Here is a 12,667-nt window from a genome sequence, read left to right on the forward strand (position 1 = left end):
TCGTCGTGCCTTTCAGAACTTCGTGATTCACGTTGCGGATTGGACGATCGCGGAGTTAAGGGCCTTCCCAGCAGAGCTAGCGGAGTTCGCCGTGTATATCGACGGCGTTATCGATGCTCGTGAGACCGGGCGACATGCTTGGTTGTCAGTCGTTTTTAAACTTTTAATCAAACTTCTTTATAGACTGTCTCATCAAAAGGTGATAACCTTGGTATATCCTCTCATCGATAAATCTCTCTGCAACTCTATAGTTGGAGATTTACTCCGTCCTACTTGACCTCAGTCAACCGTATCTCTGAAACGGCTGAGTAAATCCTCATTGTGTCAGCCTCCTTGTGCTCTCCCGGTTCTTATTTTTATATTCGCCGCTATATCTTGCCAGCAGTATTCCTCCTCTGAAACCTTCTTCCTATAGCCTCCATGGCCTCTACTCTGTCTATTCCGGCTTTAGACCCTCTGATGGAGCCTGAAGCTGCACCCCAAACAGCCGCTGTCCCGCTGATAGAGATGCTGCGCGCTCTTATCCCTATAAATATTTAATCTTTAGCCGAAATTATTACTGACTTTTTGTCTGACTTCAGCACAATTCCTAATGGCCCTTATATATATCTATATGTGCTCTCCTTCCCAAACAGCAAAATGAAGACTAACTAGTGCGATTTATTGCCGGATATCAATATCCGCGATATATACTCATTCTTCTGGAAAGCCCCCAAAGGGGGGAAGCAGGCCTAATTCGCCGTTTACAGCACTCCCAGTAAAAACTAGATCGCTAATCTGCATTAGGATATAACGTGCTAGCATATTTAGGGTATTATAGTGATACGCTCCAAAGTTGGGACCGGCAAGAACTTGATCATCTAGGACTATAATCCCAGGGATCTGGCCGGGCAGAGGCTCCGTGAGTTCCTCCTTTCCCCGCAGAGGGCCGTCTATGAGTACGCGAGAGGACGAGGGGAGCTCGCCTCGTTCTGAATCTTATACTTATCGGTCTTATCGGAGTGTCAAGAGCTGTACTACCTCAGGTTACAGATGGAGTCTATGGACTACAATATGCCATGTCGCTGTTATGATACGAAATGCTGAAACGCAAACGTGGATATCATTACCGTGATTCATTATTGCAGCCCCAACAGCACATTCAGCGGTCTCTGCACCCCAATTGGCCAAGTCAGTTTACATCAAAGTTCAAATTGCGCAAGTCCAAATTTAGGGGCATCAACTTCTGGTCGTTAGCTGATATTCGATATACAAGAGCCACTCGATATACTCGGAGTACTACGGCCGGGAGTGAATACTACTACCCGGGTGCCAATATGTCTGGGTATAATGCAGATAAGGCTAAAATTGGTTTATAGCCAGCCGTTCTCAAGGGCCTGGCTTTCAGTGATCTACCAGAACGTTTTAGCCTGACTGGTTAGTCCCAGGCATGATCACCAAGCATTCGTCGGCGCGGCAGGAGATATAAAATATCGTTTGGACGTTGCGCAGAGACGTATCCATCTGATACTCAGGTTTGTATAATCTCCTCTTCTCTTCACTGGAAAGATTGCTAAAGCAGTTTAGACATGCAGCCAATAAGGGGGGTGCTTCTTTACTGCGAGTGCCGTTGAATATCTTCGAGCAATGGCAATATAGCAGCAGGCACGGCACAATAATCTGAAAACTGTTGAGGTGGTCAAAGTGCCCTAGCAATATTTTCTGCAAACCGCAAGAAAAATCCGTCTTGGGACGACCTGTCCATTCGTGGCCGCACTTACGAGATCAGACGTACACAATTATACTCAATGAATTTCATAAATAATAGCCTCTATCCAATACTTTGACAATTTCGACTTATCCTTCCACTGGACTCAAGCCCCTACTGCTTGACTCCTGCGTTCGCTTTTTATATCGTCATCTTTTACTTTGATTCTATATATTAGGCAACAACATGTCACATGGGAACCGTGGTCGACTCTTAGCAGAATCAGACCTCATTCAGAGCCATCCAGCCCAACTGTCGACATGGCTGAATTTCCACGACAGCAAGACCTCACAGAGGAAGTAAGAGACCTCGAAGCGGATTTTGCTGATGAGACGATGAAGCCAAGCGTGCCACCACCTCGCCCGACATCCGAAGGCATTTCTGAGCTCCTGGCAGCGGTTTCTAAACTCGAGAAACGCGACCATATACAGGTCGAGTCCAGCCGCAGGGAAGCAAATCCTCTCACTAGTCCATCTTATCCTCCGATAGGGGCTCCAAAACGAGTCGCAGAGATCCTAGATTCCCTCGCCAGTCTGTCAGTTTCTCAGCCGAAGCATGAAGTGATTGCGGTCGCATTACGCGTGGATTCAAGGTCTCACTCAATGGAACTTATCGTATCTGGCAATTCAGATATACTTTCATCTACGCTAAATCATTTGAGATTCATATGGACGGCATTGAAAGCTCTATCCGACTTCATGTACGCCAACAAGCAACCAGGTCTCCAGGATACATCGCCTAATGAGAAGACAAAAGACCCGGCCTTTCGAGCTATTGTGGCTGATTTCAATCATCGCTGTCTGGAATTCACATTCGCAAGGCTCCAGCAGAAAGTCAATGGGAAATTTACACAATTTATGAGCATTCCAACAGCTGGTCTACCTTCAGATCACCCCTTCAACTCTCTCAGAGAGACTCTTTCATATCTCGAACGTATCTTTACGAGAAAGGAGGGAGCTATATACGGAAAGCCTCATCATGATGACACAGACAACTGGAGACTGATGTACAGCTGCCTGAGAGCTTTCTCACAAGCCTCGGGTCAATTCTTGCGTGCGGGCGGTTTTCAGGGGAAAGATAAGACGCGTGCCCTTGGGTTCCTGAAACTCCACACTTACATTCAAAAGATCGCTTCGATATTCAACAACATCGATATATTAGTGAAAGCCGCCATATCACCGAGATCTCGGACCCTTTTCACGTGCAACCTGAGCGTCACTCCACTTGCAAAGCTATCGGGTAGGCTGCCTCATATCGCTGAAAACGCCAGCGACTGGAAACGTGTGCTTGAAGAATCTTTGGCATACTATAACATGTCCAGCGATCCTACCGATCTTACCGGGGCAAGGCAAGTTCTCGATCTGAAGGTCATAGACGCAGACGCCACATACATGGCTCGGGAAGCCGTCTCCAAGGACGTTATCGTCCACTGCGAAACGAGGTTGTTGGCAGCAATCGAGAAAGCCCAGAACGAACGTGGGAACATACCCAAGGCTTTCACGTACATAGGCGTATCCAAATTGTCTTGCCACGGGTGTGCATGCTTCTTTGCAGCTTACAACCGTGTACACGGAACATCATGGCGGACGAAGGCGAGTCATGGGAAATCATACTATCCATGGATGTTCCCACCAGTCGTCCCAGGAAAGGATCAAGTTCTCACAGCAACCTACGCCATTATTTCCGCGAAATGGGTCACTTCTTACAGAGGCTATCGACATAGGTTCGTGCCGTTAGTTGCTGTTGCTGATTCTACCGTACGCGTGCCAGCACTCGAATACTACGATGAGGAGGATCAGACTCCGGCTGATATAGAGGCGTTGAGAGAGATCGTCAGGAACTTATAATAATGATAATACTAGACTGTCCTTTGAACTAACTCCCTGGCATCGCTCGAGTTCGAAGGACTCATGTGGTATCATGCCACAAACAATGAGCCAGAGGATGAAGAAGGTTTCCCCCTCAAACGCAGACATTATTACCCCAACTGAGAGTATGCTTAAAGGCTTTCAGGAGCGCCAGGCGTGGTTTGACAGTGTGGTCTTCCAGCGCGAAGACCACGCTGCTGCTTGCCGCCACCTAAACATCCCTAACCCAGGATACCCGGAATGAGGATCACGAAGTCGCTAAGGTTCTGGCAGCCAGTTGCAGTTGCAGCTCTGCGAGAATTTTATACCTCGAAGTTCATGCGCGGTGGCCTTCTGGCTGACCATGTCGGACTGGGCAAGACATAAACCACAATTGCTTTTCTCCTTGCAGAATGTTGCAGCCCTCCACATACTGCTCTTGTTATATAAATGCATTGCTAATATTATACAGAATCTGAACGAACTGTTTCAACACATGGATATCTACTGTATAAGATATCATCCCGAAATAGACTACTGAGATTGCTTCTTTATTATTTTAGGAGAGTTACTCTACGAGTAGTATAGGTGTGAAGGCTGACTAGGTTCCTATATCACTTGTACTGTATAAAGCTTGTATATAGTCACAGGAACTTTGATACTCTCCATAAGAGATGATAGATAGAATCCAAGAAAACCTGCAGGAAAACCTATTATACGTTTACTTTATCCACTCCTGTATTATTAATTTCATCTTCAGCTGCCTAAAATACACCCACTAACTAACTCACTAACCCAATCTCTACTCTACACTAAGTATATACATAAGTACTCACAGTACAATCCCACACCTCATACAACATATCACGTGCCCCCCTCTCCCCCAACTCCTATATTCAAAACCACCACATGCACTACCATATGGTAATATATAGAAACACCATAAGAATCAACATTCAACCCAATCTAAACTACCTAAACATACATCACAAACCCCATTCGCAACAAAAATCACATGATTTCTTTCCTCCGGTACAGAACTCGTTACGATGTAATGCACACGCACACCCTCAAGTAAATGCCACATCCCTTGTTTGTTTAAGAGCAGCCAGCAAACTCCGCCCGAGACCCCCGCTTCCGGCGGCGCTGACACTTCGATTCGTTTTAACTAAGTTAATAGGTGTAACTACCTAGGTAAATAACTAGATTTCAAGAATGTCTTGCGCATATCTACCTTCAATTACATTAACTCGAGTGTGTCTTAGGCAAGAAAGTGATAACTAAGGGAAGGGAAGGGGATTGTTTATTTGTTTCTTTTCTTTCTTGGTGGTTTTAGAAAGAGTATAGTACCTATATACAAGGTACTTTAGTTAACTGGAGTATCCTCTCAAGTCCCGTATAATATAATCTAGATAGAGTAAATACGTGACGCGGGAAAGAGAACTACATACAATACCCTTAACTATTAGCCAATAATACTAAACACAGGACTACTATAGCTACCTAGGTAACCAACTAATAAAGTATACCTAGTCTAGTCTAGTCCACCATAAAACAGAAGCAATAACCCATCTATCCCGATTCACACGCCGTTCTAGGTAGTAGTTACCTAGACCTAGATGAAAAGTCAACGACGTCATTCCCAACGACGGATTCGAATACTTTCGAGACTGGTCTATTCGATAAAACAAGATATACAAATATAAATACGAAGATGAATATGAAGCGACGTTGTAATAAAACAAAATCAAGCTGAAACAGAATAAATCGCTATGAGCAGGGAACCGGGATTAGAAAGTTCTTGTTCTATACTCCCTATCAAAATAGAAATATCAGGTAAACGCTACAACAAAGAAACAAAAAACCCTTTTTTCCCCCTCCCTTCTAAATTGCAGGTGCCGTAAATGCATTTCCCAATTACTTACCTAGAAACTGCATGCACACATCGGGTTTGGTCGCGATGGGTTCGGCTTGGACCGAGATCGAATTTGCCACCGGAAACGGACGTCCCGTCATGGATACGTCGACTGTCTTCAAGTGTTCACCTAATTCATGTCCACACGGGCGGTCCTAGCTGGTTCCAGCATGTGGATGGATGTCTGGATAATGAGCGTAGAAATTCATCGAAGAACAACCCAACCGTTCGTGGGATGTCGTCGCCGGTCGTGGAATGCGGGGGACGAAAGCTGCATTCTGGAAGATCGATGTTCTCGGAAGCAAGTCCAGACTAGTCAGCTTGATGTCATCGGCCCGTCGTTGGTAACAATACGAATTTCGTGACTGTACTTGTCAGTTTTCAGATCCTATTCGATACTACTACTGTATGGATGGATTATGGAGATGAGAACCCGTAGAATCAATTCGTCAAGAAGGATAGAAATCTAATCGTATGACAGGCCCGTCACATCGACCCGGTGCTGCAGGGGAAAAAAAAGCAATGGGAAATCCAGTTCCACGCGCTATCCCCGCTCTAGGCGTATTCTAATAATGACATGCAAAACAAAAGGTATCGGTAGGTCTGAAGTAGAACCTGGGAAACAATTTGGCATCAAGCAACGGTCGTCAACACATAACACCCGTTTATTTTAGGAGACAAAAAAAATTTGAGAACGCCTGGCAAATGCAAGGGTAAGTCCGGCTGGGAGGAGACCGTTTACTCCACAGCAGAGACACCCTCACCGTGGAGGACGGGGTTGATCTTGGGGTTCCACCGGAACTCGAAGTCGTCGCCAAGCTCCTTGCGGACGGCGGCCTTGACGGCTTCGAGAACATTGGGGAAGACTCCGAAGCTGGCAGGGTTGTTGGGGTCGTTCTCGCCCTCCTTGCTCTGGAAGACACCGGTACGGACCAAGCAGGTGTTCCAGCCGTACATGTTTCCACCGATGATGTCGGAAGCCGGGTTGTCACCAACCATGTAGATGTGCTCGGGCAATTTCTTCTCTCCGTGGAGCTGCTCCACCCACGAGGCCATGACCTCGTCCGCGTACTTGTAGGTGGCCAGTTCAGGCTTACCGTAGACGACACGCTCGAGATCGACACCGGTGAGAGCCTTGTACTGGGCCTCGAGACCGATACGGAAGGCACCCATGGTCAGACGAGGAGTTCCCTTGTGTTCAGTCGGCATGAGCAAGTCACCCTGGGAGAAGTAGATGGGAATGCGGCTGGCAACAGGGTCCTCGGCCTTGGTGCCAATCCTGCCGTCCTCCGCGATCAGGAGGTCCATGATGACCTGGGTGTCGGTCTGGTAGTCACGAGGGTCAGCGAAGACCAAGATGGCGTCGAACTTGATCTGCGAGAAGTCGACAATGCGAGCCTCCTTCTTCTCCTCGGGAGTGAGAGTGCTCCAGGGAGAGACGGTAGGGTCCCAGGCCTGGATATCCTTGGGAAGGAAGACGTTCTTGAAGCCGTAGTTCTCTGCAACCTCGCGGATCTTGTATCCATCACCACCGACGACGAGAACGGTCTCGTAGTACTCAGCCAATGCCTGCATCGGCGTGTGGGACTGGATGAACTGGTCGAGCTCGACGGGAACACCCAGGATCTCAGAGAGCTGCTTCGTGCGTGCCTCCTCGGTCTTACCGCTACCGTTGGTCAGGAGGATGTAGGGGATTCTGATGCCAAGCATGTTGTCCCCGTTGAGCATCTTGAGCGCCTCAGCACCCTGGGGGATCAGGTTGTTTCCGTGAACCAGGACACCGTCGATGTCGAAGGCGAAGGCCATGTTCTTGACGGCCTTGACCTTGTCCTTGTGCATGTCCTGGATCTGGGAGGCCATGATCTCCCGGGACTTGAGCAGCGGAGGAGCACCCGCGCGCGCGCCATCCTCGCGGTTGACCACGGAAGACAGTCGGGACGGACGAGGAGAGCGGGGAATGGGCAGAGACGTGCCAAAGGAGTTGCGAGATCCACGGCGGTCTCGCATCGAGGGAGACAAGCTCAGGTTGTGCATGTACTGCGCAGCATCACTGATCGAGCTTCTGGTAGCAGGCACCTCGATCGTGTTGCCGGGAGCATTGGGGTCTCCGGGAATGGCGATGGAACCGCGCGGAGCGGAGACACTGGGACGAGTGTCTCTGGGGGACAGAGAGCCCGCCACTGGCGCAGGAGCGGAGGGATCAACAGCCAGGTCAGCGTCGTCGATGCGAGCCATGATGACGGAATGTTCAAGAGGTATTGTGGTTGTCGTAGTTGTTGTTATGCTAGATCTCTATCTATCTATCTTATCTTGACAGAAGAGATGATGATGAAGTGGTGGGAAAAGAAAAGTAAGATAAAGAAGGAGGAAGGAGGAAGAGCGGTGGAATGAATCAACCCTCGACAAAGAAATTTCTTTTCGTGGGGAATCGGTGAATGAGAAAAAAAAATATCAAAAAATTCAATCCGGTCCAGGGACAGCAGGATGATATATATTGTTTCAATCGCAACCAGTGGCGGTCAGTAGGAGACAACGGAACCCGCCAAGCTCGCAGATGGAAGGCTGCCATGGGATCCACTCCAGGGTATCATCATTCCTAAGAATTATCGTCATCATTGGCAACACAACCATGTTGGGAGATCGAAGGAGCGGGAAAAGCGGAGCCGTGGATGGATCATGGAGCAGGCAAGTTGGGTTTGTCGCCAGTTGCAAATTAATTAATTGCTGTACCATACTACCATGTATACTTCGGACGGCGCGGGTCAACCCTTGGGAGGGCCAGGATGTTACTGACGTGATAACTGCTGCGATAAGTGAAGCCCCCCCCAGTCAAGCCCCAGTCCAAGACCCCCCGATGACGAGAGGGCGTCGTGCAGCGGATAATGCAACCCAGCGGGACTGTGTACGCACGGCGCTCCGTGACTGGACGGGAGACCACCGCAGGAGTGGATCGCGCTGGGTGGAATTCGGAGGAGGGTCGTCCGTGGATGGGCAGTAGTAGTAGTAATTACCATAGTACCATAGCTGTTCTGTCCTGGTTAGGACGAAATAATACCGTGGGTATTATTATTATTATGATTATGATTATGATTATGATTATTATGATTATTACTATTTGATCTCTATGAGGGAATCTACCATATGGATATGCCTGGATATACCATACCATATATACCTCACCATACCCGTATCGCCGTATCTAACGCTCCGGGGAAAACAGCACAAAACAACGCAGGGAACGAACGACGATCGTACTCGGGCGGGTCAAACGCTCGCGCTGTTTCGACCCAAAAGAGAACAGTACCATAGACTAGTGGGGAGTGCCAGCGCCCACCGAACCATCGACCATGATGTCATCGCTCGCCGGTTAACCTCGCACGGCTGCCGATGCGGTTGCTTTTCTGCTGCTGCTGGTCAGTTGCCCTGAGCACCGCTTTCGCGCTGGCCCGAGGGAGCAGAGTCTGGTAACTTAACGTATTTGCGCACTCGGTTAACTACCATATGCCGTAGAGGGGGCTTCTTTTTTGGCGGTCCGTTCATAAGAGGGGCTCAACAATCAAACGCCCATCGACGTTGTTCTGCGCTCATCGAATAAAACATACCCTGCGTGCTCCTCCTGGTCTCTGATCTACTAGTACAGTATCTCTCTTTCTTCCAACTTCACCACCACATACCCCGGCGTTTTTCCCCTCCATCGAAGAATATAGTATAGTTCATTGCAGATTTCATCGTCAAGATGTCCTCCGGCGTCACCTTCACCCTCTCCAACGGTGTTAAGATCCCCGGAGTCGGCTTCGGTACCTTTGGCAACGAGGGTGCCAAGGGCGAGACGTACGACGCCGTCACCGTTGCGCTGAAGACGGGTTACAGACACCTGGACTGCGCATGGTTCTACAAGAACGAGGATGAGGTTGGCCAGGCCTTGAAGGACTTCCTCAAGGAGAACCCCTCCGTCAAGCGGGAGGACATCTTCATCTGCACCAAAGTCTGGAACCACCTGCACCGCTACGACGACGTCCTGTGGTCTCTCAACAACTCCCTGCAGAAGCTCCAGCTCGACTATGTCGATCTCTTCCTGGTTCACTGGCCCATTGCGGCCGAGAAGGATGGCCAGGAGCAGCCCAAGATTGGTCCCGATGGAAAGGTTTGTTGCCAATGCGTTTGAGCCGTGAGCTAAAAGAAAACGAAGAGAAAAAAAATATATACTGACTGCTTCGACAGTACATCATCCTCAAAGATCTGACTGAGAACCCCGAGGAGACATGGCGCGCGATGGAGAAGCTCTACGAGGAAAAGAAGGCGCGCGCCATTGGTGTCTCCAACTGGACCATCAAGGGCCTCGAGAAGCTGTTCAAGTTCGCCAAGATCAAGCCACACGTCAACCAGATCGAGATCCACCCCTTCCTGCCCAACAACGAGCTGATTGACTTCTGCTTCAAGAATGATATCCTGCCCGAGGCCTACTCGCCCCTGGGCTCGCAGAACCAGGTGCCCACGACGGGCGAGAAGGTCAGCGAGAACCCTACGCTGAACGAGATCGCCAAGAAGAACGGCTACACGCTGGCTCAGGTCCTCATCGCATGGGGTCTGCGTCGCGGCTACGTCGTGCTGCCCAAGAGCTCGAACCCGGCCCGTATCCAGTCCAACTTCAAGTCGATCGAGCTGTCCGACGAGGACTACGAGGCTGTCAACAAGGTCGCTGACCACCGTCACTTCCGCTTCGTCAACATGAAGGACACCTTCGGCTACGACGTGTGGCCCGAGGAGGCCAAGAATGCCATCAGCACCGAGTAAAGGATGAAAAAGAGCTAGAAATTATGTTTACGGGACGATGACGATGCGACGAATACGGTTAAGCAGTTTCTCTCGTGGAGTGAGGAAATGAAATTCGAAAAGAAAGCTGTGCTCTCAGGCCATGCTGCTGGTTAGCGGGGTCTAGGTAATACATATGCCATATCAACCTAGGGTGGTTCATCCATCCATCCCACCACATCACGTCACGTCGGAGCTGAGCTGGGAAGGAGAGAATCCCTAGATGTAGATAGACAGCGAATCAATTCTAGTCTGACTACGAAATTCAACATATATCCTAGTTTACCAGAATGGCATTATTATCCATCATCACCCATCGCATAGAATAACTACATTACAACAATCCACACAAACACGAACAGATCTGCAAAAGCTACCCCTCCTTCACCCCTCCTCCGCAGCCCAAACAGGCAAGAACCGCGCAGAGCCGACTCGGCTGGAGCTCGCACGGTCGCGACGCTACCAACCCTACACTTGCGATCCGCCAGCCAATCATGTCCTAGATGACTGGGCAAATCGGCGTTTTACCGGCATAAAAAACAACCTATTCCCGATCGAGCGAGCGGTGGACGTGGGCGGACAATAATAATTTGAGGGGAGCAGTTTGGGACACGCGGATCCAGTTTTAATTAATTAATTATGCGAGATGAGGCGGGAATTAATGAATTAATTAGTTAATTTGTTATTATTATTATTAGTCGGGTTATTATTTATTTGATTAAGATAGTTATTTAATTTTAAATGAATTAATTATTATGTGATAGAGTGGTTCGTTTTTTAATTCCGTTCTGGTTCTGGTTCCGTAGAGTCGTAGACAGGTTAAATTGTTATATTTCATGAGTTGATTATTATTACCTAGGTAGGTAGTAACTCATAACTTACTCTGTCAGAGACGAAGAGTTGGTATTTGCACTGGATAAAGGGAAAAGGAGAAATCGATACCGAATTGGCGATCTATGCTTTCCAACATTCCGCCGTGAAGAAGAGCCTACGTAGGTAGGCAGGAAGATAGCGAAGAAACGATTACATGTGAATCTCAAAGATTCGACAACCTGTACTTAACATGTTAACAATCTTAAATAATATCCCAACTCTGTTCATTTCCTCCCTTTCCCACCAGCTGAAATACATAATACTTACAGAGTACCATAATTTCCAGGCTCGAAATCCAGAATATCTGATTGGCAACCACACACCTCTCTAAACGAAACGCCCTTCATCTCCTTGGCATATATGTACTATGACGTGTGTGAAAAGATCCGCCCCTCTCAGTCCCCCTCATCTCCACCAGATAGTTATGTAACTAGTCAATTAACTCGGGCATAATTAACTCCACTATCTAGGTAGGATACATTCGCTGATTATTAACCATTTCCTTATGCACCACTACGTAATATTACTGCGGATGGGCGGGGAGGATTACATACGTACATGTACATACATACATACATGGGTAGATACTAGAGGCTTAGAGGCTAAGAGTACTAACTAGGTAAATAACTAATCACTGCATCTGCTAACTAGACTATGTATGTAGTAGGTTAATTTGGGTACCTAGTTATTGTATGTATGTATGTACAGTACGATAGTAGCTCGTAGGAGAAGTTATTCCTGATAGCAGGGAGTGAGCGATACTTAGGACGCGCCTGAAGATAATATTAATATGTCTATGTACCATATGTATGGATCATCTAGGAATCAGTTATTCGACTTGTCTCGACGACTCGAGTCTCTGATCGGACGTTACGGAGTACTTTATGGTACTCTGGACAGACCGGGGATATAGTTACTACTACCTTAGGTACATACTTTGGTACAAGGGTAGAATCCCTGCACTGCACAGTACTTATTCCAGTCAAGACTTGGTATCTATCTGCTACTTGCATAAGATACGTCCTAGCATACTCATAGAGTTGATAACTTCTCCGTCGTAGTCTATGAGGTATAACTATACAATATGCAGAAGATCTTCCCCGCGCCGACATTTTTCTTTTATTCATGTTTCTAGGAGAACACCCGACGAAGAAAAAGAAGCACATGAGAGAAGAGATTCGGGTTCTCCATATCAGAAAAGAAATGAACTTCACACACACACTTCGCTGAGCTCTGATGCATAATAGATAGTAGTTAAGTTACCAGTATCATCCCCAAACTATGACATAGAGTAAGTTAACCTATGGTAATAATAGTTGCTCTCCTACACAGCGACAACAGTAGTTACAGTACTTACAATACCACCCTACCAGCGCCTCCTCTAAACAGAATATCCAACAGCTTAGTTAGAACTCAAGCCAATATTATTATGCACGGTTACTGCTCTAGTAACAATACCAAGAAGTTCATATT

General features: G+C 47.8%; 3 protein-coding genes across 3 annotated transcripts; 2 read left to right on the top strand and 1 right to left on the bottom strand.

The window, feature by feature from the left end:
• Positions 1–1,736: 1,736 nt before the first annotated feature.
• Positions 1,737–3,776, top strand: C8Q69DRAFT_294645 (hypothetical protein). The gene has a single exon (XM_028627066.1). The coding sequence runs from the start codon at positions 2,008–2,010 to the stop codon at positions 3,592–3,594; it is 1,587 nt and encodes a 528-aa protein (XP_028484141.1). The 5' UTR covers positions 1,737–2,007; the 3' UTR covers positions 3,595–3,776.
• A 2,152-nt stretch (positions 3,777–5,928) lies between these two features.
• C8Q69DRAFT_294653 (HAD-like domain-containing protein) lies at positions 5,929–7,903 on the bottom strand. The gene has a single exon (XM_028627067.1). The coding sequence runs from the start codon at positions 7,742–7,744 to the stop codon at positions 6,248–6,250; it is 1,497 nt and encodes a 498-aa protein (XP_028484142.1). The 5' UTR covers positions 7,745–7,903; the 3' UTR covers positions 5,929–6,247.
• A 1,342-nt stretch (positions 7,904–9,245) lies between these two features.
• C8Q69DRAFT_507870 (putative glycerol dehydrogenase) lies at positions 9,246–10,303 on the top strand (the record flags this gene model as incomplete). Its single annotated transcript, XM_028632927.1, has 2 exons — positions 9,246–9,653; positions 9,731–10,303. The coding sequence occupies 2 exons, from the start codon at positions 9,246–9,248 to the stop codon at positions 10,301–10,303; spliced, it is 981 nt and encodes a 326-aa protein (XP_028484143.1).
• Between the last annotated feature and the right edge of the window lie 2,364 nt (positions 10,304–12,667).

This window comes from Paecilomyces variotii (assembly GCF_004022145.1).
Source record: "Paecilomyces variotii strain CBS 101075 chromosome Unknown C8Q69scaffold_7, whole genome shotgun sequence".
In the NCBI taxonomy this organism is placed as follows: domain Eukaryota; kingdom Fungi; phylum Ascomycota; class Eurotiomycetes; order Eurotiales; family Thermoascaceae; genus Paecilomyces; species Paecilomyces variotii.